The sequence below is a fragment of the Ursus americanus genome, chromosome 10 (genome assembly GCF_024610735.1).
Source record: "Ursus americanus isolate L20-20 chromosome 10, mUrsAme1.1.p, whole genome shotgun sequence".
NCBI lineage: Eukaryota > Metazoa > Chordata > Mammalia > Carnivora > Ursidae > Ursus > Ursus americanus.
Window position 1 is genome coordinate 74,499,625 of NC_142136.1, and position 23,894 is coordinate 74,523,518.

At 36.9% G+C, this 23,894-nt stretch overlaps 1 protein-coding gene and 1 pseudogene across 4 annotated transcripts in view; both read right to left on the reverse strand.

The window, feature by feature from the left end:
- SGCG (sarcoglycan gamma) overlaps positions 1-23,894 on the reverse strand; it is a 137,078-nt gene that overhangs the window by 30,840 nt on the left and 82,344 nt on the right. For all 4 annotated transcript variants that reach the window (XM_087865238.1, XM_045797099.2, XM_045797102.2 and 1 more), the window contains 3 exons: positions 17,245-17,346; positions 12,766-12,853; positions 4,707-4,826 (listed from right to left, as the gene is read on the reverse strand). In XM_087865238.1, the coding sequence (XP_087721364.1) occupies positions 4,707-4,826; positions 12,766-12,853; positions 17,245-17,346 (310 nt within the window). The remainder of the gene's footprint in view (positions 1-4,706; positions 4,827-12,765; positions 12,854-17,244; positions 17,347-23,894) is intronic.
- LOC123791787 (protein SDA1 homolog pseudogene) lies at positions 7,305-11,527 on the reverse strand (annotated as a pseudogene).

Here is a 23,894-nt window from a genome sequence, read left to right on the forward strand (position 1 = left end):
ATATTGCATTATGGTTTTGATTTGCATTTCCCAGATGAGTAATGGTGTTGAACATTTTTTCATGTACCTTTTGGAAATTTGGATGTCTTCTTGGAAAAATGTCTATATAGTGCCTTTGCCCATTTTAAAATCTGGAGTTTTTTGGTTTATTTTTGAGTTGTATGAGGTTTTTGTTATTCTCACTGTTATTCACTTTTATGAGTTCTTTATATACTTTAGCTATTAACCCCTTACCTGATACATGGTTTGTAAAACTTTCCCCCACTTTGTAGGTTGGTTTTTCATTTTATTTGTTTATTTTACTGTGCAGAAGCCTTAAGTTTTACATAGCCCCTTTTGTTGGGTTTTGCTTTTGCTGTTTGTGCTTTTGGTGTCATGTCCAAAAAATCATTGCCAAGCCTAGTGTTGAGAATCTTCTCTATGTTTTTCTTCAAGGAGTTGTACAACATCAGCTCTTATGTTCATGTGTTGGATCCATTTTGAGTTAGTTTTTGTGAGCGGCGTAAGACAGATATCAAATTCACTGTTCTGCATCTATTTATCCAGCTTTCCCAACACCATCCTTTCCCTATTGGGTGTTCTTGGCTCCCTTTTTGAATATTAGTTGACTGTATACGTGGGGGTTTAGTTCTGGGGTCTCAATTCTGTTCTATTGGTCTATGTATTTATTTTGTATTTATTATGGTATGCCAGTACCATACTGTTTTTCTTACTACAGCTTTGTAGTACAGTTTGAAATCAGTGTGATACTTCCAGCTTTGTTTTTTCCCCTCAAGATTGCTTTGGCTATTAGGGATCTTCTATGGTTCAGAACTGTTTTTTTATATTTCTGTGAAGAATGTCATTGGTATATTGGCAAGGATTGAGTTGAATCTATAGACGGCTTAGAGTAGTATGGACATTTTCACATTATTGATTCTTTTGATCCGTGAATATGGGATGACTTTCCATTTGTTTGTGCCTTCTTCAATTTCTTTCAACAAAGTCTGGTAGCTTTCATTGTATAGATCTTTTAGTCCCTTGGCTAAATTTATTCATTTTTTAAATTATTTTTGATGCTATTGTGAACAGGATAGTTTTATTTCTTTTTCAGATGTTTCATTATCAGTGTATAGAGGTTCAACTGATTGTTGCATGTTGATTTTATATCTTGCAACTTTACTGAAATTGCTGATTAGCTCTAGCAGTTTTTTGGTTGAATCTTTAAGGGATTTTCTACATACAAGTCATATCATCTGCAAATGTAATCTGCTTAAGAATTAAAGAGGTTTCATTTTATCCTTTGAGTACTTAAGACAAAGATAATGACAAGAAAACATTTATTTATGCAAGAGTCAAGATTAGGACTTAGCACAAGTCAAGAATTTGGAGTTCACCACCTTAAAAAAAAGAGCTGCTTGATCCCTGCTCTTACATCTCATGCTTAGGGCAGTTATGTAAGTAACCAGGAAGGAGAAAAGTGAAGCAAAGCATTTAATTTTCTTTCCCAGTCCCCAGAGTGAAACTGGCTGTGTCTCTCTTATCAAGTCTTCTATCCTTGGCTCTCAACTGCTGCTGCTTCTGCTCCAAGAAACTCCAAAGGCTACTTGGAGTCAATCCATTTAAATCAAGACCAAACTTTTATAGTAAGTAGTGGAAAAAAGCTTTAATGGAAATTTATCTTTAAAAATTTAAGTTTATAAAAATATTCTTATTGTATTTTATATTTAGCAAAACTTAGTTATAATTATAGCAACTATGAAATCATATAAAATGAACAAAGAATAAATCAAGTTTTGTTTTTTAGTGCAATTTTTCCAACAGCTGGAATGTGTGATGGCTGTATTAATTTTCTGTGTCACAAATTATGACAAACTTAAATGCTTAAAACAGTAACTACTTGTTAGCTCGTAGTTCTCTAGGTCAGAAATCCTACTCAGTGGGCTTAGCTGGATTTTATGCTCAGGGTACCACAAGGCCAAAATCAAAGTGTCAGCCATGCGGGGCTCTTTTCTGGAGTGTCTGGGTAAGAATCTGGTTCCAAACATTGTCAGATTATTGGCAGAATACGGTTCCCTGTGGTTTGAGGGGTGAGGCACGATTTTCTTGCTGTCAGTCTAGTGCCTAAGATTCTAGAAGCCATCACATTTCTTGTCCTCCATCTTCATATAGCAACAGAGAAAAAATCGTTTTTGCACTTCAAATTTCTCTGATTTCCCTTTGTACTACCAGCCAGAGAATACCCTCTGCTTATAAAGCCCATGTGATTAGAGTAGATCGTTGAGAATGAATCCTCAGATGGACAGACTCCTTTTGCCACAGAAATAACATAATCATGGAAGCGATATCTCACCATATTCACAGATTCCTTCCATGCTCAGAGGTAAGGGAACTTTATAATGGCAGAGGTCATTGGGGATCATTCTTAGAATCCTGCCTACCACAGTGGCACAATATGAAATCATACGTGATTTTTAACATATGCAGTAAAACCACCGTAACAGTCAAATCCATGGCACTGGCAATCTTCCCAAAGGTGAATATTTTAATCTTGGGATAGCAAAATTGTTGGTCTTTGAAGTACCTTTCAAGTCATCCTCTTTGTTCATTTTCACTTCTTTCAGTCGCTGGCAAGTCTGATTCTCCAGGTCCCTAGCACTCATCTGAGAACTTATAAGAAATGCAGATTCTCATGTCCCATTCCAGACCTACTGAATCAGAAACTCTAGGGATAAGCCCTCCAGATGATTCTGATACATACATGCAGGTAATAAATAATACAGTTGCTTATCAACTTTTCTCACCTGTTCCACTAAAATTAGCATCAAGGTCTGGAAGGAGCCTTAGGCAATGAAAAGTTTCACTGAAGGAATGCCCTGTGTAGGATGGCTTGGGTTTGTAGCAATCTGTCCTGTTTCTTAGACTGTCCCCTACAGATTTCATTGCCCTGCAGTGCAATAACACTTTATCAAGACCTCTGCTGTCCTCTGCATATACTAATCCACTTAATTCAGTAACACTAGTACAGTAGACCTCATCAATCCACTTTTAAAAGTGGGGAAGCAGCCAAAAGAGATGAAGTTGCTGTGGTCATGTGGCTAGTAATTGTTGAGATAGGAATAGAGTCTAGATCTAGAAAGCCAATAAGCTTTGTGTGATGCAATAGATTTCTGATGACCAAAACTGCTGGGCCAGCTAGCCATTTTTTTTTAAGAAAATGATCAATTTCCTTTAAATAGATTCTTAGTGTCCTTTATTTTAGTAAGAAAATAACAGATCCTACTGCCTTAGTTATGTTGCAACACAGGTAATGATTCTTATATTTTGTTTTGTTAGGAATTATATATCACATAAAACTTTTTATGAAGATTGAGTCTTTTTTTTAATTTAAATTCAATTAGCCAAGGTATAGTACATCATTAGTTTTTGATATAATGTTCAATGATTTATTAGTCCAGCATAACATACTTCTTAAGCCAGATAACATACTTCTTAAGCCAGTTTTTATTTATGAGTATTGGTAATACCGTGTGAAAGAATAAAGTTGCCATTGGTTTTCAGAATAGTACAGAAAAGTACTGGGATCAATTTAACAGGTATCTGCTTTCTAATGTTTTATAATCTTGACAGAAGCTTAGCAAGTACATTTCAAACATGTTCTGGACATTTTTTTTTCACAAAACTTCTTTTCAGTCCTAAAAGTGATTTCTATCAGATCCCCATCCAGTCTTTATTTCCAAGAGAAATAAGTTTTTATAGAGATAGAGGGACTCCAAGTGCCTCATTCAATAAGAATAAAAGACACTTGGAAGAAGATTCTCTTGCAAAAGGCATTTGGGAAAGAGATACTAGAGGAATTTATGATAAGTTACACCAATTGGAAAGAGATAAAGGGTTACAATATGGTGGAAGAAAAGAGTGAGCAAAGATCTGTGAGGAGGATTTCATTCTTCTAGGAGAGTATCAAGAATTTTTTAAAAAATGCCATGAAGAAGAGTCAACAAATTCAAACTGCTTTTTCTTACCTGCCTGAAAAATTCCAGAGTAAACTTGCCAAAAGAAAAGCATGCTTTTGTAGAAGTGTATTCTATGGAATATTGTTACTACAAGAGTAACTACATATAAATGGATAAAGAAAATGTGATATTTATATAAGCAAAGGAATATTAGCCATAAAAAGAAGGAAATCTTGCCATTTGCAACTATGGATAGACTATGAGGGCATTATGCTAAGTGGAATAAGCCAGAGAAAGACAAATACTGTGTGATCTCACTTACATGTGGAATATAAAAAAGAAGTCAAACTCACAGATACAGAGAACAGATTGGTGGTTGCCAGAGGCAGAGGGTGGAGCTGGGCAAAGTGGGTAAAGGGGGTCAAAAGGTACAAACTTCTAGTTATAAAATAAGTCCTGGGGATGTCATGTACAACATGGTGACTATAGTTAATAATGCTGTATTGCATATTTGTAAGTTCCTAAAAGAATAGATCTTGAAACTAATATAACACTGTATGTTAACTACACCGCAATTAAAATAAAAAAAAATAAAAGTTCTCCTCACAAGAAAAAAAAATCTGTAACTATGTGTGGTGATTGATGTTAACTAGATTTACTGTGGTGATCATTTCACAATAGATACAGATATCAAATCATTATGTTGTATACCTGAAACGAATGTAATATTATATGTTCATTATATCTCAATTAAAAAAAGTTATCACATACCAGTTACTCGAAGTTTATCAGTACCAACCACAACTTCCTTTTCATCGACAGTAAACAGTGGCTTGCCATCCTTGGAGTTGATCTGAAACTGTTGACTCTGGACCTCTACCATTTTGGGACCTGAACAATTCATTAAAACAGTTTATTATGAAGGGTTTACTATATGTAGTTTCAAAATCTCTATTTTTACATGTCATGTCACCCAGCAACACCAAATTGCTAAATATATAAAATCTGTTACCAATAGTTCTTTCTAATTCTGTGATTAAACTTTTTAAGTTCTAAGCCTAAATCTGTATTAAAATTGTGTCAAATATGTGCTAATCTACAAAGCATAATGTATAGAGATGCTGAATCTCTATGTTGTACACCTGAAACGAATGCAACACTGTGTGTCAACTATACTCAAATAAAAAAATTAAAAAAACAGAACCAAAAAAATGCGTCAATCTAGATCAAGTATACGAATGGATAAGTCATCTAAAAGTTAATTTTTTCAAGTTTACAACTTGCCCAAAATAACATATTTCTTCTACTCAGATTATTTAAATTTGTAATTTTTCAAGTATTAGCCAACTAAGGATTTTATATTCTGGAAACACGAGATTTGTGAAAGACCATTTTATGAATGGCTCACTTCAATGGCCAAAGTCAACCGAGAAGATGAATCATACTCAGATTCCCTCCTCTGCCCTTATCCTCAGGAGAGGTCCTCACCTCTTACCCCTGGAGAAAACAGATATCATCAAGGAAGAACATCTTCAAGCTTCTGTCCTTTCCCTTCCCTATGGCATTTTTGTCTCTTTCACACCTTCCTTCTTTGTATTTCAGTGACAGAGACATCACTTTCCCCTCCAAGTTTCATCTTATCAGATGAGTTTTAGACTCAATGCCTGCCAACTCATTATTTGCTCAGCAAAGTTTTAGTGGGTGCTCCCATGTGCTGGGCACTGGGGATACTGTGCCCTCAAGAGCAAAAGTGACCTTGTTCAATTTTCCTTGCCCACTTTCAGGTGTACACCATTTTGTTTCCTAATTCATCTTTGTGCTTCCAATCTTTCTAACCCTGGCAGCATAATGGATTAATCTCTCCAGAACTCAGCTCTCTGCTTTCACTCAAGAACTACACATGTTCCCTAACTCTTTTGTATGCTAGTTTTATAGTCTTACTTGGGAGAGTAGTTTATTGAGAAAATGCATATCGTAGAGTCTTTGTGTGTGTTTCCTTACATCACTCCCAGTTCTCATTAGAGTTGATGGATACCTAACCAGAAATTAAATAGAAGTTCTTCAGTGAATACATTAACCAGTTTTGGGTATGGTTACCAACATATTCTTAGTTTATTTCATTAACTGTTATTGCAAAAGCCTTCAGTGATTCTTCATTTAAATACATCTCTGTGTGTGTGTGTATGTGTGTGAGAGGCCATTATAAAATGGAACTCATTTTTCCTCTATTTTTCCTCTATGTCTTAATCTTCTTTCCCTTAAGGAAGCTGTACTTTATTTTTGGATAGTTGCCTATATTTCTGCTCTTCTGCACTTTCACCCAGACTCAGTCACTAAGGGACTCAGCATCACCATTCACCTCTTCTGTGTCACTGCTATATTTTACATAGTCATCATATCAATGCTGCTTTGCAATACATGACAAATATGAAGCTATGGCTGTTTAAAATTGACAAGGAGAAAAAAACCTGGAATAATTTATCCAGTCAGACTTCACTGTTGAGCTTACTGGAGATTCATGTAACAGTTCTAGGAGGCTTTATTAAGTAAAAGGGGTTCAACTACATGACTGACATTTTTTCTGTAACCACTGGTTCCTATATGGTGATGAAACAGTCAATGACTTTAGGAAAATAATTTTCATGAGTAGCAAAGACATATAAACCCTTACTCAAGGCAAAGAAAAGGCAAAAATGTGACTCTTGATCTCAGGGTCATGAGTTTGAGCACCACATCAGGTGTAGAGATTACTAAAATAAATAAATAAATAAATAAACAAACAAACATTAGAAAAAAGAAAATGTAAAAAAGTGAGTCTGTACCATTCAGCACAAACTTATGGCATGTTTTTTTATGTTCAAGGTTCTGTGCTAAGAATTGAGGATAGATAAACAAGTGGGATGTAGCTCACAACTTATAGGAGTTCCTAGTCCACTGAAGAAAAAAGCATATGAACTTAGTTCCAGGACAATTTGGGAAGTGCTGTGATACAAGGAAGGCAGCGTTCAATGAGAACCGTAACAGGAATCCCTGGTCTATCCTTGGGGGTCAGGAATGGTATCCTGGGAAATGATGTCTGAGCTGAACTTGTAGAAAGAGTTTCTGTTTCCCTGATGAAGGGAGAATGAGGCACACCAGGCAGAGGGAAATACTTGAGCAAAGGCACAGAGGTGAATAAAATTCCATCCTTGCTTTATTAAAAACAAAGAGACATTGAACGTTAAATTTAAACATGTTTCCACTTCAGAAAACACTATTCTCCAAGTGATGACAAGCCCATAATCACAGGGATAATCATCTCTTTCACTGATTTTCTAAGTAGTCTTTTAAATTTTATTAATATTCTACTAGTTTTTATTGACCTAGCTGAACAGTGATTAGAGTTAAGCAAATAATCCTCTTTTGCAGCAGAGTTCTTTAAGAAATAAAATTCATGTTCTGCCTTGGTGATAAAAATAACTATTTGGTAAAGTAAAGTTTTCAATGAAAGACTGTGGTACAAAGAAGGAGGTGAAAAATGAAGGAAATAAATAAAGGAAGTTTTTGTTTCTGACCAGTTATGTTGGTGGGTTTTTGCAAGTGAAAATACAACCAAGTTTTTCCTGACATACAGAGTCTTTGATAGCTTTAATTGGATGTGTGACTTCTTCCTCAACCTTTCTACCTCAGGCTCATCCCCCACCCTCTTCCCACGCACACCCGGCAAGGAGCCAGTCTCTGCATTTCAGGTTTCTCCTTCATTTCTCTTGCTTATAAATGAGTAAACACATGTATTTTTTTTTTATATCCCATTCTTACTTCCATGAAGGGTGGCATACAATAATCTTCTGCACTTTACTTCTATTGCTTACCAATACATCCTGGAAGTTACTCCATATCAATTCTTAGATAACTTCCTCCTCCTTTTTTACAGATGCACGGTCCTCTGTCACGTGGATGTACTGTGGTTATCCAGCCATTCGTCCAGACATATGGATATGTAAGTGGTTTCCAATGCTTTGTTATTAGAAATATTGCCACAAAGAATAAACTTTACACATGTATTTTGTTTGGTTGGGGTGGTATCTTCAGGGTAGATCCCTAGAAGTGGGATTACTGGGTCAACAAGAGTGTATATATGTACCTTCGTGAGATTTTGACACGTCTCTGACTATATCTTTTTGTATAGCTCTGACGCAGTAATGTTGCAGGCATCCTTCACCCCTCCGCACATCCTCCCAAATAAACATTGTATTTTCCTTCAAAAAGTTCCTTAAAAATTTTTTTTACTATAAAGTTTTCAAAATGTAGTACTTTGGGACTTTAAAACATAAATATTTTTTGATTTAGTATTTTTCAGAGAAATTATATAAATTTAACATTATCCCCAGGATGGGAAACTTGCTTGGGAAGGAATTCATTCATATCTCTTCTTTTTCAAACGTGCATCTTGTAGCGTCAGCTTTTCTCTGAGGGAACACCTATTTTTTGGACTGGGCACTTTGGCTATAATGGCTTGTCATAAAAGTCTTCTCCTTTGTCTTTTTTCTTTTCTCTTCTGTGGAACTAGAAAGTGGGTTCATTTGGGTTTTCTTCCTAACATACTGTTCCCTGTCTGTCTTTCCAGCCACTGCAGTTGCTAATCTTGTCTGCTCTACAGACTTGGGCTCTTACGAAAACTTCAATGTCCTGAAGTGGAAGTCACTTGTCTCTGGGACCAATGATGGTATTTCAGTATATTTCATTTTTGAGTTTCCTGGGGCAGCACTGTATTTTTTCCTCAGCTGGAGGAAAATCCAAGTGGATTTTCTGGAAGTCTTTCTGGGTTAGAATCTGCCTAGTTCTGAGGGCAGCATTTTTGGCTTTCTGCTCCTCTGTGAGCATGTTGGGCAGATTCTTGGCAAGTTCCTGCTGTTCTTCAGGAAATAGTGCATGTTAACCCATTCACCATAAGCATCCTCCTCTCCCCAAGACTGGTACTTTCCCACCCATCTTTGTTATTCTCTTCCTGTTTCTCAATTCTAGAATGTCTGTTCCAGAAATGCAACCTAGTATTGAATTCTCCATATTCTCACACTCTTGCCTTTTTTTTTTTTAAGATTTATTTATTTTAGAGGAGAGAGAGCATGAGAGTGGAAGAGAAAGAGGGAGAAGGAGACAATCTCACACAGACTCCTTGCTGAGTGCAGAGCCCAATGTGGGACTCAGTCTCACAACTCTGAGACCATGACCTGAGCCAAAATCAAAAGTTGGACACTCAACCGACTGTGCCAACCCAGGCACTCCTTTGCACTCTTGCTTCTCTCAAGACCTTTGTAGGCTAACCCCAGAATTTCTTCTGCAACATCTGAGGATATAGTGCTCAGAGAGCTGAATCAAATTCTAAGAGATGTCATCACAGTCTTCTCTTTGTGTGTTTTACACTGGGCCAGATCTTGGAGGGGTCTCGGCCAGAGGACATCGAGCTGCTATCTCTAATAGCATTGCTTACTACTGTCATGACTTCCCTAGACTTTTTGTCAGTTACAAAATTGTTGGCCTCAGTTTTGAGCAATGATGATATGCTTGTGTGGCAAACAGAAGACTCTTGGTTACTTCTCTTTGAAGGGGTTGCAGAAACCTCTGCACCAAAGGGTCAAAGTTAAAGAGAAAAAGTCCCATGAATTCCACCAATCTGGAGATAAGGTCCCTAAGGATCACCCTCATTTCAAATGTCTTCTAAGAACATGCTGTGTGCTTTAGTAATTTATTTGCTAAACCTGGGGGATCATTAATCAAGTGAATGGCTGAAAAGTCCAACACCTCAGTTATTGTTCTGCTTTTGTCTTGTGAGTCCACTCTTACATTCACAGCCTATTGCAACCTTGTGTTCGAAGCTTCTCTTCCCTGAGGCACACTGCACCAGAGGGTCCTTCATCTTCAGATTCTGAGTCACTGCCCCCCTTCTCCTGTTTCCCTAGGAAGGATTTCAAAGCAGCAATGTCTTGGTGACTTCAGAGAAAGATGCACCTGGGATAACGCTGGTATTTTTGGCCTCATTTCTAATGTTTCTTCCCCTGAGTTCAATCATTACATCCAAAGATAGCTTGGCTACAGGTGCACCACTGTCCCGTAATAGAGCATGCATGAAATTCAGCAATACTATATTCACTTTATTCTTCTGTTTTTCATTTTATTCTTTATATTAGTCATGTTCTGAGTATATAAAGTCTCTTGCAGAGGTTTATCATGGCAATGCAGAAGTTCCAAGAGCCCTAACAAACTTGATGGATTGATGAGATTCTTATTTCTCCGCTTTGCTATTCAAAGACCTGGATCTAAGACAGTGTGATTGTACCATTGGGTGTCTTTCAGCACCCAGGAAAATGACCTTGATGTCTGGGTGGCAGTGACCAAGTGGTGCCATAAACGTTATCAGCTTCCCCACTGGGTTTATTTGGTTGATTTTTGAAAAGCTCCACTTGGATTGGTAGGGACTAGAAAGCTATAGAGATCCCTCAAGGTAGAGGTCAGGGCTCCTCCTCAAATTCTGTACCTACTGCTAGTTTCCGGAAAGCTGGTGCTTCGCAGGATGCACTGGCTGCAGCCTGGCTACGTTCTCAGAAAACCCAACTGCCAAACCCGACCTTCCCATCAGAGTGCAGCTTGCAAACTTCCTGGGCGTGTCTTATTAAGTTAACCAGAATTCATTTCTGTTATTTGAAATCAAAAGAAAATTAACTGTGGTAACCAGAGCTGCACTTCTAATTAGGAAGATTCCATTACGGTTGCTATGGATTGGTATCTTTCAGTTCAAGGATTTGAAATGCTAGCTATTATTGCTTGCTTGTCAACGTTTGATTTCTTTTGGGATTTAAGACTTTTGGTTTTGACTGTATTGGTTGCCATTTCCCCCCTCCCCCAGTGGTTTAGTAATAAATTGTTTATTTTAATTAAGTGGGATTAATTTGGCTTGTTCACATAAATTACATTTTAATATCATGTTGTCTAAATTTAGTGTCTTCCAGGAAATATGAGGCTGGAATGACTGTGACTGTGGGAAATCATTTTCTTGAAAACAACCTTGTTGAGCTGAGTCATATTCCCTGGTTCAAGGTCCTTAATATAACAGAGGTTTTCTAACCAAAGTTTATTAAGAAATCACTAGTTTTAACACTATACCAAGCATGAAACACCAAGGTTAAAACTAGAGATTTAAGGTTAACAGTTTAAACTAATGAAATTCTAATGGGAAAGTTTTTTGTTTTTATCTTTTTCTTTTTTTTTTTAAGTACATTTGTTGGTGACAAAAATGGTAACGGTATTTGCAGGAACTAGGGTGGTTACTGGTGTGCCATAATTTATGGAAATCTGATTGGAGAGAGGGAGTGCTATACTCCTGGCTGAGGGAATTAAGTCCCGGGGTTTGCTTTTTCTACTAACGACTAATTCCTGCTAACTGCTAATTTCTACTACCCCCTGATTTGGCTTTTTCTGCTATATGGCTGCGTGTTCTTGAGCACTTTCTGGTGCTTCAGTTTTTTCACTCATGCAATTGGAGAGAGATTTATATTATGTCTAACTCTCTTGTACGATATATGAAAATCCACATTCAACAAAGAATTAGATGAGGAGGTATTTATATTAAATCATTTTTATAAGACTATAAAGGCAATCTTTTACTTTTGGAGCTCCTAAGAGAGACATGCATAGTATTTATATGTTATTACTTACTTGACATCATCTAGAAAGTAGCACATAGGCACCCAATAAATGTCAAACACATGACAAAGATGAGCAAAAATCTCTCAAACACTTAAAAGCTACAGTCAAAGAATTTTATGAAATGATGGTAAAAAATAAATCATAATACTACATAATTTATCAAGAAAATATGATTTGATTTAGACAAGTTTCAAGAACATGTATGCTGGATAAACTCAGATTTGTCTCTATACCCACTGAAAATTTCACTGGATTTAGTGATCAAACAAACATCTAAGCAAAAGAGAAATATGATCCATTATTTAGAATAAGTTATAAAGATTAAAGAACATAAAATATGGAACTCCCGCATTAGCATGATAAAGAGAAACATCAGGCTAATTATATGGCTGTAGTTCCCAATGTAACATCATTCTGTTTTGTAAAAACAGCCATTAAAAAAGAGACACTGAAAATTACCAGTTTGTGTTGGCTGGATACTATTCTTCTGTCTTCCCATAACCCAAAGGGCCACCCAATTTCTTAGATTTGGCACATCTATAGACTGCTGATAGCGTAGAGAATGTATATATATTCCTTTCACTAGGTGGTTTGCTCTTTTGTCATTTCTTCCATCTATGTTCTTTCTTTCTGATCCTTTTTATTCCATGTGATCTCACTCTTGGGTGAGCTCACTCTCTGGTTTTAGCTGGTTGGATGGGCGGACAAGCAGACTCCTTGCTGCACATGGAGCCTGACACAGGGCTCGATCACATGACTCTGAGATCATGACCCAAGCTGAAATCAAGAGTTGGATGCTTAACCCACTGAGTCACCAAGAGCCCCTCTGTTCTTTTGAGGCCAGCTATTTTGGTTCCTTTCCTTTGGTCTCAGATTCTTTTGCATTCTGCAATAATCATTATGTTTCTTTTACCACCTTGAGTGGTCCTCTATTTCTTAGAATCAAAATAACTTTAATTAAAATACTTCAGACTGTCTCCCCTGTGATGCCAATTATTCTCTGTGGTCAACACAGCATGATATTTAGAAAATTCATGCTTTAATTGTTCATAAATAACTTTGAATACTTTAAAAGAGGAAAATGCATCCGTTCACTACAGCTCTCCACGGACCACACACATGCCAAACACTGTGAAGTTGGACTCACCCACTTTTAATCTGCCCGTGACCTCTCCTTCAGAGTTACGTGCATTGACAGTCACATTCTGAGTTGACTGCAGAAGCAGAGATGAGTCCTAAAAGGTGTTTACAAAAGTTGACAAGTACATATTATTTAAAATGATTCATCTTTATATTCACATATAAATTTAAGATTTATAAGAGATAATTTCTCCATTGTCACAGATCCTATGGCCCTATACAGTATTTTCAAATCCTGGATTATATTATGTTGAAAGAATAAATAAATGTACTTCCCCCTCAAGGTTTAAAACAACACACATTTATTATATCATAGTTTTGTGGGTCAGGAGTCCAAGCAGAACGTACCAGTGGTTCCCTGTTCAGCATCTCAGGGGAACTGCAGGGCTGAAGATTCAGTCCAGGCTCAGGATCTTCTTCTAAGCTCATGTGGTTGGTGGCAAAATTCATTTCCTTACTGTCCTAAGTTTTTTTTCCCATAAATTATAATACTCTTATGGGTTTCTGCTGCTTGTATGCACTGGCCACTATGTACCAAATTCATTCTCAAGGTGAAGATCTAAAATCATCAAGTTTTAATCAGTGTTTTTTCTATCCCAAGGAATTAAAATTTCATTTCTTATTATTTATGTCCAAGACATGATATAGTTTTGGAAGATAAATCAGAGAATAGTTAGTTCATCTACAGTAAATACCACGTCATTTATTTTCAAACTGTAAAGTCTTTTCACAATTTCAAAAGAGCTTTTAAAATTTGTCAGATGCCTGCGTTTTTTGAATTTTTTGTTGAAAGATAAAATGGTGTAATGTGCACATAAGTGCCTTTTTAGGTATCACGGCTCTTGGGTGGTTTTGTTTTATAGATCATTTTTTTTTAAATAAACAATTTTCTTCAAAAAGTATGCAACAATTTGGCAGTTGGATTCAGATGGGTTTATGTTCCATTCAGAGGGAATCAAATATCTTCCAAAGTTGCAGCGAATAATGTGATTTTTGAGAAGGGAAGAAGTTTCAGGAGTGCTTTGTAACTCGGGCATGTTCGAAATTCTCCAAATTGCTTTGGGGAACGGATCTATCAGCAACTCATGATTTATCCAATGATGTGACCTTAATCCTTATTTTTGCACTGTTCAAAAATAACTAGTGTAGTAAGAGTTAACAGTTTACCCATTTCTTTCCTCTAGCCTCAGTGTGCAGGGTGGTGAAGGGGGGGCACCTCTTACAATCTCTGGAGTCTCTCAGGGGTAGAAGCCCCTTCCTCCCTGGTACTCTACCCTGTGAACTTCAGGTTAGCTGCTTCTCCTTGGACTCCCAACCGTATCTTCTTAACTTGGGGAGAACACCTGGCTTTGGACTGGTCCCCTCCCTCACGGTGGCCTTACAAACTCTCTCGAGGCAGTAAACTCGGGCAGTCCTAGGGCTCATCTCCTTTGTTCCTTCTCTCAGAGATAACTATCCTGACTGCCACTGTCCAATATTTGAAAACCACCCTACTCCATTTTGCTTCTATCACAAAATAGCAGTGACTGGGTAGCTTATGAACAATAAAAACTTCTTTCTCACAGTTCTAGAGACTGGAAGTCCAAGATCATGGTGCCGGCAGATGTGGTGTCCCATGAGACTCACTTTCTGCTTCACAGAAGGTGCCTTCCAGCTCACATGGTGGAAGAGAGGTGAGGGAGCTCTCTCTGCCACTCTGGTAAGGGCGCTAATCCCATCATGAGGGCTCTGTCCTCATGATCTCATCTCCCCAAAGCCCCACCTCCTAGTACCATCACCTTAGGGGTTAGATTTTAACTTGTGACTTCCAGACCACAGCAAAAACCATTGTTTCGTATACTTTCTCAAGTTTTTCAGTTGTTTAATAAAAGCGGGTAAGTCTGTTCCCTATTATTTCTGTCTTGTATTACCTGTTTTGATTTTATAATTTCTTGTTCTTTTAATAAAAGCTACTCAAAACTAGCTTTATCTCTGTGAGATTCTTAGGCGTGCTTTTCCAGCCAGTTTCAGAATGATTATTTTTACTTAGTTGGAATTAATTCTCTTTTTTGTAGAGTTTAGTTGGTATCCGTTTTTTAGACGGAGTTTTCCTTATGTGGTTTCAAGTTTCAGTCTCAAGCTCCCCGTGTGATGCATTTTAACTTCTGGACTCATGCAGCCTGTCTAAAGGCTTTACTATTATTTTCATTCAGACCGCCATCTTTCTCAGTCTTTTATGGTGGCTCAAGGCTTGTGTCCTCAGTGACATTTGAGTCTTGGTCTGGCATCTTTATGGATTCCATCCCACAGATATATAGCTTTATTCAAGCCTGGGCAGTAGGTGCAACTCTTTTCTGCCTTTCATTGCTGTCTCATGCAGTAGGTCGGGCTGGAGTCCCAAGCAGTCCCATCAGGTGACATTTTGGTCTCTGTTCCTCTGTGGGCTTTGGTGGTAAGCTGCCTCTGCTGCTCTCTGTGATTGTAAACTTCAAAGACAATCATTTCAAGTAAAGCTTTACCACTGTGTGTTTCGGCCTCATTTCATCTTTGACTATTTCTATATGTTTCTAAAACAACCTTTTTGTTTTATCGAATATCGAATTGCTATGTGTTTAGGTCAATGGGCAGGGTGGATGGTTTTAAATCATGAGCTCCAAGCACGATCTTGACAGGACTTCATGCATTAATTGTGAAGAGTAATCACATGTTAGAAGCCAGAGTACCATGTTGAACTGTATTTATAACAAAGACATTCTCTCACCTCAGCAATATAGATAAATGAATATGTGTCAAATTTTACAAATTCATTTCTGTAGTTTTATGGAAAATTACTTCCTAGACTCATTTTTGAAAAGGAAATGTAACTAATATATTAGTGCATACAGCAAATACAAAACATAATTTTGTTCAGTTAATCCTATTATTGGAAAGCCATATTTGTTACCATATACTATCTCTGTGATCACATAATATTATTCCAAATGTTTCTGTAATTATATGTATCAATTGACATATTGCATCAACACCTTGTTCTAAGACTTTAATACACGATTATCTAAAATAATTTCCACAATTTTGCTGTTTTTTTTAAAGTATACTGGAGATGAAAAAAATCTGTTAAGTATAACTAAAAGTATTATTAAATCCAGAATATTAAATTTGCTATGAACCAATCATCTGGTTTCAATCACCAGGCTATTCTACCAGTCTTATATCTTCAAAAATATGATAAGGGATCAGCCAACATAACTGTGGGGGGAAAATGGCTAAGTTCTAATATTTAAATTCTTTGCTCACATCTGACCTCCCCTTTTACAAAAGCGTGGATTCATTCCCATATGTCACGTTTCCATATGACAGGGATATTTTATACACTGAAATGCCATCACGATCAATGTAAGTGTATTATCTGAAGAAGCTCATAAAATTGGGCTTATGCATGCATCAGCCTGTCACATTCCAGGTCATTTGCCTGCTCCCACTGTCAAGTGAGACATTATCAGAAGTACTACAGTAGTGCCTAAGAGCTACTTATGTGCTTTGCACTTTCTAGACTCTCTCCTTGGCAGTCCATATTTGGTAGTAGAGCTTGGTGACTGTTCTGATGTCCATGTAGGGGTGCGGTTCACCTCTAAGACCACATGTGTTCTCAGTGGTTGGACTTTTGCATCCTTTCCAATTGCCCTAGAGTAGCTGGAAGAGTCTCTGTATGTAAGAGATATTGACATATCCTTTCATACCTAGAAATATGACAGGAAAATGAAAAGTGCCCTCTTCATACAATTGGTAAGTTATAGCTGGCTGAAGTTTAACATTTTGTTGGGATAATGCCACCTAATCAGTAATTTAGCAAAATGTTTTTTACTACAAAGTCCAGAGCATCATTTAAAGCAAAATAGAACATATTACAAAAACTGACTGTATTTTATGCTTGGCTCTACTTGTTATAAATTCCATGGAAGTAAATGAAGATAATATTGAAGCAGATTTATTTATAAAGGCACACAATTATTTAATGGGGATGTCTAATCTATTTATGGAGAATCCTACTGGACCATAATCTGTAGTTAGCATAATTAGTACAGAACACACTACTACGAAACTAATTTCTTTCTAAGCTTTTCAGATAAATTTAAATGCCTCAAAAAAGTGTATTTAAATTACCTGCACTAAAAGAAGTTTAGATTATTTTCGATAAAGATTTTAATTACCAAACCTTTTTTATTATGGCCTAAATTACCGAGGCCACCAAATTCAGATCTGAAGCACATGAAAATGGAATCTTTTCCATTGGATAATGGAAAAGCTCTATTCAAGGTGTCTGTTCTGATATTACATGTCAGAAATATATTTAACAACCTTCTAGCCAAGCTTTTTATAAAGTATAACATCAATGTGTGTACATGTATACATTCTAAAAACCTCTTCTGAAATATGTTCAATTTCTGTGCTTAACAATTATTTATCATAAAACACAAAATAATTAAATGTTTCATCATTTTCTTACCACTCTGGAGTGTATTTCCTTGGCATACAATGGGAATAAGAATTCCGATTCTCCTTCTAGGCGAAGACCATCTTTTGTAACACGCAAGTGACCCATTCCTGTCTGGTAAAAAGGTGAGACAATAGAGATTTTGTTATTGCTTTCTTTTTCCTTTCTTTTAGTATCAGCTAAGATTACAGATGCATTTTCATAAATTTTCTATTGGAACTTTTCTGTATTTCTCTTAAATACTCTAAAAATTTAGTTGTTTTTATTCAATTATCAGTATTTCATTAACTCTTGTTAACACAAAGGACTATTTAGGAAATACAAATAAGATTTAAAGATTCAATTTATAAACTGGGGATGTACTGTATGGTGACTAATTTATAATAAACCCCCAAGAGCCCACCATGATGTAAAAGTTTGTTACCATTACTATTTAAAAACATTTTAAAAAATTAAGATGCAATAAAACAGACTATTTTGAGGTGTACAGTTCTATGAGTTTTAACAATGGTCCACAGGGTATAGAACGGTTCCATCACCCCCACTCCCACTGTGCCTTAAAAGCTTCAAGTGTATCCGGCAAGTTTACAATATAGCAAATGTTCATTGGCCATTTCTTAAGGGAAAAGCAATATAGGAGGATGTGGAGCTCTATTCAAGAGGTCTGTTCTCAAAGAATTTTCAGTCATGAAGAATGACCACAAAGGATAGAAGACTTAATTCTGGAGATTACTAGTGACCATCATGCTGTTAAATCTTGTAGACATTTTAAAACTTCATTCCCTTAAAATTTCTCAGCAGCATTCAGCACCAGACCTCTTTCTTGTTGGAGCACTATTCTCACTTGGTTTCCAGGATACCACACTCTCCTAGCTTTTCTCCTTGGCCTCCATATACATTCATCCTCCTCTACTCAGCCTTTGACTGCTGGCCTCCTCAAGCTCAGTCAGGCCCTTTTCTGTGATCCCTCCCTGGCCATGCCCTTGGCTTCCATTACCATCTCAGTGTGGAAATTCTCACCTGTTTTTATTTGGAGTTTACATTCTCTCTTCTGAGCTCCAGACCCATATATTGATTGTCTATCTCTACTTCCCTTTTGAGTATCTTGGGAGCACCTAAATACAACAAATTGAATTCTGATCTTTCCTCTCTTCCCCCAGGATAGAGGTAGATTTAAGAAAGGGAGAGCAGAATGGTCAGGAAAAGGAAACAGAAACATTAAGGACAATTTTATACAGTGACAGGTGATTTCCAGGACAGAGATATGCTACTCTGAAGTGATGCCATAGACTTCTCTTTCAAAGAACTCCACTGGTTGATAAGCCCCACTAACAAGAACTAGATTCAATCTAGAATTACTCTGCTTGATTATCTGTCTGTGAACCACCATTATGGTCCTCTCCCTAAACTTGGGTGTGGGAGCAGTGGAGTCTGCACTGTGCTTAGTGGAAGTCCCTCAGTGCTGCTGGGCTTAGGTCAACCCCCACTACAGACAGGGAAGCTCTCCTGAGTCTCTCAGACACGTGTGATTCAGTGTGTAGCTTGGTTTAAAGAAAGGAATCAAAATCTAAAAGGTTGACAGCTACTGTTCTACAGTTTCTCACAAAATCTAACCATGCAATTATAAGGCACAGTTTATGACATTAAGCCAACATTAGCAATATTATGAACTCCATCATGTATGGGTAATAAACCAATTTTTAGCAAACAATTCCATCAGGAATTTTTTGTCCTAAAGTTTATCAAAGTGAAGTTTCAAGATTGTATATTCTTTTTTTTTTTAAATATTTTATTTATTTATTTGACAGAGATAGAGACAGCCAGCGAGAGAGGGAACACAAGCAGGGGGAGTGGGAGAGGAAGAAGCAGGCTCATAGCAGAGGAGCCTGATGTGGGGCTCGATCCCATAACGCCGGGATCACGCCCTGAGCCGAAGGCAGACGCTCAACCGCTGTGCCACCCAGGCGCCCCCAAGATTGTATATTCTAATCTGAAAATCTGTTGCTAAATTTCTGTGTTTAATTAAACAAATGCCAGGAGTTCTTCTGGACTCTATTTTGCTATATTGGGGAAGAAAACACCAATAAAAAGTAATGCTAACTCTAGCCTCTGAAGTAGCTAATTTACATAATCGGATTGCAAAAGCTAATTGTTCCTTGTCATGTGTCATTTCCTCCTCTGGCTATTCTTCTGTCTCCTTACTTGAAAAATAAGAAAATTGACGTGAGGTGACCCAAGCCTCCTCTCACTTGTAATATTCTATAGTTTTAATAAAATAAATTACAAACCTCTGCAAACCACCAATCACTCCTCAGTGCCTGAAAACAAAAGAATATACCTATTTGTCTAGTTTCTCTCTCTCTCTTTCTCTCTCTCTTTTTGTTTTAGTCAGGTATGTTGAGGTATAATTCACAAATAATAAAATTTACCTTTTTCAGTGAACATTTTTGCAAGTTTTCACAAAGTACAAAACACCAACACACTGAAGGTAGAGAAAAGTTCTAGAGACCATAAAACATGCCTCCCTGAAGTCACTCCCCACCCCCACACTCCCATTCCTTGGCAAACACTGCTTTCTGTTCCAATAGTTTGCCTTTTACAGAATGTCACATCAATGGAATCATATAGTATGTAGCCTTTTCAGACTGCCTTCTTTCACTAGACTAATGCATCTGACCTTCATCCATGCTCTTGTGTATATCAGCAGTTTGTTTCTTTTTAGAGATGAGTAGTATTCCCTGGGGTGAATATATAACAATTTGTTAGATGGATAAAATCTATCAGTTGAAGGACATTCAGATTGTTTAGATGATTATTAAAAAGGCTTCTGTGTGAATATAATTATCATTTCTGTTGAAAAAATGCCTAGTAATGGGTTGTATGGTAGGTTTATGGTTAATTTTATAAGAAATAAGAAACTGCCAAACTGTTTTCCAGGTGTACCATTTTGCATTCCCATAAGCAATATATGAGTGCTCTGGTTGTAGTGTATTCTTGTCAACACTTAGTATTGTCAGTATTTTTTCCCATTCTAACAGGTATATGATGGTATCATATTGTGGTTTTAATCTGTATTTTCCTAATGACTAATGACTCGAGCGTTTTTCAATGTGCTTTTTGCTATCCACATCTCTTTTTGGTAAAATGCCTGTTTAATTTTTAAAAAATTAAACCTACAGTGTCCTGTAGGTTTCTTTTCTTATTATTGATGGTTTAGGGTTCTTTATATATTCTGGATACACATCTTTGTTGATATGTAATTTGCAAATATTTTCACCCAGTTTGTGGTTTTTTATTTCTTTAACTGTGTCTTTCGAAGAGCAAAAGTTTTTAATTTTCAAGAAGTTCATCAATTTTGTCTTTTATGGTTATGTTTTTGATATTTTATATGACAGCTTTACCTAAACCAAGGGCATATTTTCTCCTATGTTTTCTTCTAGAATTTTTATAATTTTAGAATATACATATAGGTCCATGACCAATTTCTAGTTAACTTTTAGGCATGGTGTGAGGTATAGATAAAGATTATTTTGTGTATAGATATCCAATTATTTCAGCACAATATAGTGAAAATTTTATCCACTCTTCACTGAATTACTTTTGTGCTTTTGTAAAAAATTAATTAACCATGTGGGGTTGTATTTCTGGATTCTCTATTCTGTTCTATGGACCCATGTGTCTATACTTACTATACTGTACTGATTACTCTAACTTTACAGTAAAGGCTTGAAATCACATAGTGTGAGTTTACTAATTTTGTCTTCTTCAAAATTGTTTTTAAAACATTTTTATTATGATAAAGTATACTTAACAAAATTTGCCATTTTAGCCATTTTTAATTGTATAGTTCAGTGGTACTAAGTACATTCATATTGTTGTGCAATCTTCACGGTCTATCTCCATAACTTTTTCATCTTTTCCAGCTGAATCTCTGTACTCATTAAACAATGACTTCCCATTTTCCACTCCCCCAGCCCCTGGCACCCACTATTCTACTTCCTGATTCTATGAATCTGATTATTCTAAATACCTCATTTGAGTGGAATCACATACATTTGTCTTTTTTTTTTTTTACTGTATTCTTGTTTCTTGGCTTTAAATATTAAGTTTTAGAATCAGCTTGTCTATTCTACAAAAATTTCTTCTGGGATTTTGATTAACAATGTATTGAATATAAGTATCAATTTGGGGAAGAATAGACATCCTAACAATATCAAATCTTCCAATGCATAAACCCTATTACCCCATTTATTTAATTTTAAAAATTTCTTTCATCTGTGTTTTGTAATTCTCAGCATACAAATCTTATCCATATTTTGCTAGACTTTTACATAAATACTTCATGTCTCTTGGTGCCATTACAAACGATATTATTTTTATTTCACACCAGCTTCCATTTAGTCAGTATTGTTCTGGTTTATGCTTTTTCCTTCTTTTATTTTCAAAGTCCCTCAATTTTTTCTTTTATGTCTTTTGTAAGCAGATTATAGATGATCGTTTTAAAAATACAACTTGAAATTGTCTATTAACAGAAGAGTTTAATGTCCACAGTCAGTGAAATTACCGAAATATTTTGGTGGACTTCTACAATCTTATTTTTCTCTAAGATGATTTATACTGGTTATGGAGTTCAATCTCCCATGACCTGCCAATCATTTTGTCAGTAAAATGGCCTCTTGAGCTCTGACACCCATAACAAAGCCCTACAAGAATGTCGTGGTTTTAAGAATATAAAAGATGTACGATTCCATTAAGGCCAATTGTTCTTGTTAAACAAAATGCCCCAGTTGGGTGAAGAGGGCACTTTTGAAGAAGCGTGAGCCAGTACTGGGTATCAGGTCCCAGAAGGGTGAATAGTACCTCTCAGCATTGAAGCTCCCAGGGAAGGGTGTCAAGTTCAAGTGGAATGGGGAGGCATCTGTGTAGGAGAGAAGGTGGTGGTAGAAGTATGAGAGTGGAAACATGAAGGGGATTGATTGAATAAGTAGAGGAAAGAGTAATGGGAACCAAGTTCCTCATGTCAAGGGATATATATATATATATATATATATATATATATATACACACACACATATATATATATATAAAATCAAGTTAAACCCCGTCATATTGGATTGAATTTAAAATTTGTATGAACCCCTGGTGTTGCATGTGTGTACATGGGTAGGTAGAGAAATAAATGTTCATACAAAGGTGTGTGTGTGTGTGTGTGTGTGTTACATCCTCTGACTGGGTCTGGGAGTAGCAGCACATCAACAGCAACGAGCATGTTTGACACTTGACTCTTAGCTTCTAAATACCATTCCCCACTTAAAGGAACAAGAGCTCCTTGGAGAGACAGCTAATTTCAGGGCCAGAATAAGGAAAGAGCATCATGGGCCTGGAAGATCTTGCGCCAGAAGACAAGGAAGGGCTCAAAGAACAATGAGGATAGGTCAAAAGACAGAAAAACCAGCTAAAAAGGCCTCCCAGAAGCCAAATTAGATTCAAAATGAAAATCAAAGGAAATGACAGTAATGGATTATGAAAGCCCATTATATAAAATTAGAAATTGTGAGTCCATACAGGCATGCAAAAATAAATGAATGAATGAAAGGGCTGATGAAAACAAGATCTTTACATAGTTTGAAACTGTCTCCTTACAAATTAATCATAACTGTAAATGGGAAAATAGCAATTTTACAGTGAAGAAGCCTGGCCCTTTAATTAAGTGCTCAAAGTTGTAGGCCAAGCAAAAATTTGCTGCGTTGTTGAAAGTCCTGAATTCCAGAGGGTGGGAACAGAGGGTTTCTGGAGTTGGGGAAGGATGAGGTAGGAACAGGATAGTGCATGAACAGGGCCTCAGAGCATCTGAGTGCAGGAAATGAGCAATGGGGAGGCAAGGGTTTCTCATGGTGACCAAAATCAATTGGGATGAAAGGAAAATGGGCATGAACTGCAGTGGACTTGAGGCAGATGGTGGAAGTATATCTGTGACAGTGAGGGGGCAGTAAGAAGGTGAGTGCCTGATGTTCCCTACTGACTCTTGTTTATGAGGGAAGGGTCTGCAGCAGCATGGCCATAAGCTCTATGCACTCTGTGTGGGCCCATTCCTGACCATTGCGAGATGGAGCAGACTTGCTCTGGATTCCTGGGGCTCTCTCTCGAGTCTTGCCGATTGCACTGTGGTTCCTTCACTTTTACTCCACTGCATCTTATGAATTGCAGCGTGCTCTTTCATGCTTCCATGCATTTGCTCATGTTGGTGACTAATAATGTTCTTATTTTAACTTACACAGCTAATTCTTATTAATCCTTCAAGACTCATTTCAGTTATTCCTGTACATAGTACCCTGTGCATAGCTCTATATTAGCACATATATAGTTACTAATACATGAGCCTGCTTGTCTCTACACAAAATATCGGTTACTCCACTTTCAGAAGTAGAGTAAGAAGTCCAGATACCCTGAGATCACATGTGGGAGAGACTAATAACAGACTATCTAGTTGTCAATTCCAACTGAGTCCAGCTTTCTAGCCATCCCTGCACTGGCACAAGATATATAAATGAAGTCACCTTGAACCCTTCAAACGAGCCCTAATACCAGTTAATTATATGAGTGACCTCAACTGACCTCATGAGGAGCAGGACTACCTAGCAGACCCCTGCCCCATTTTTTTT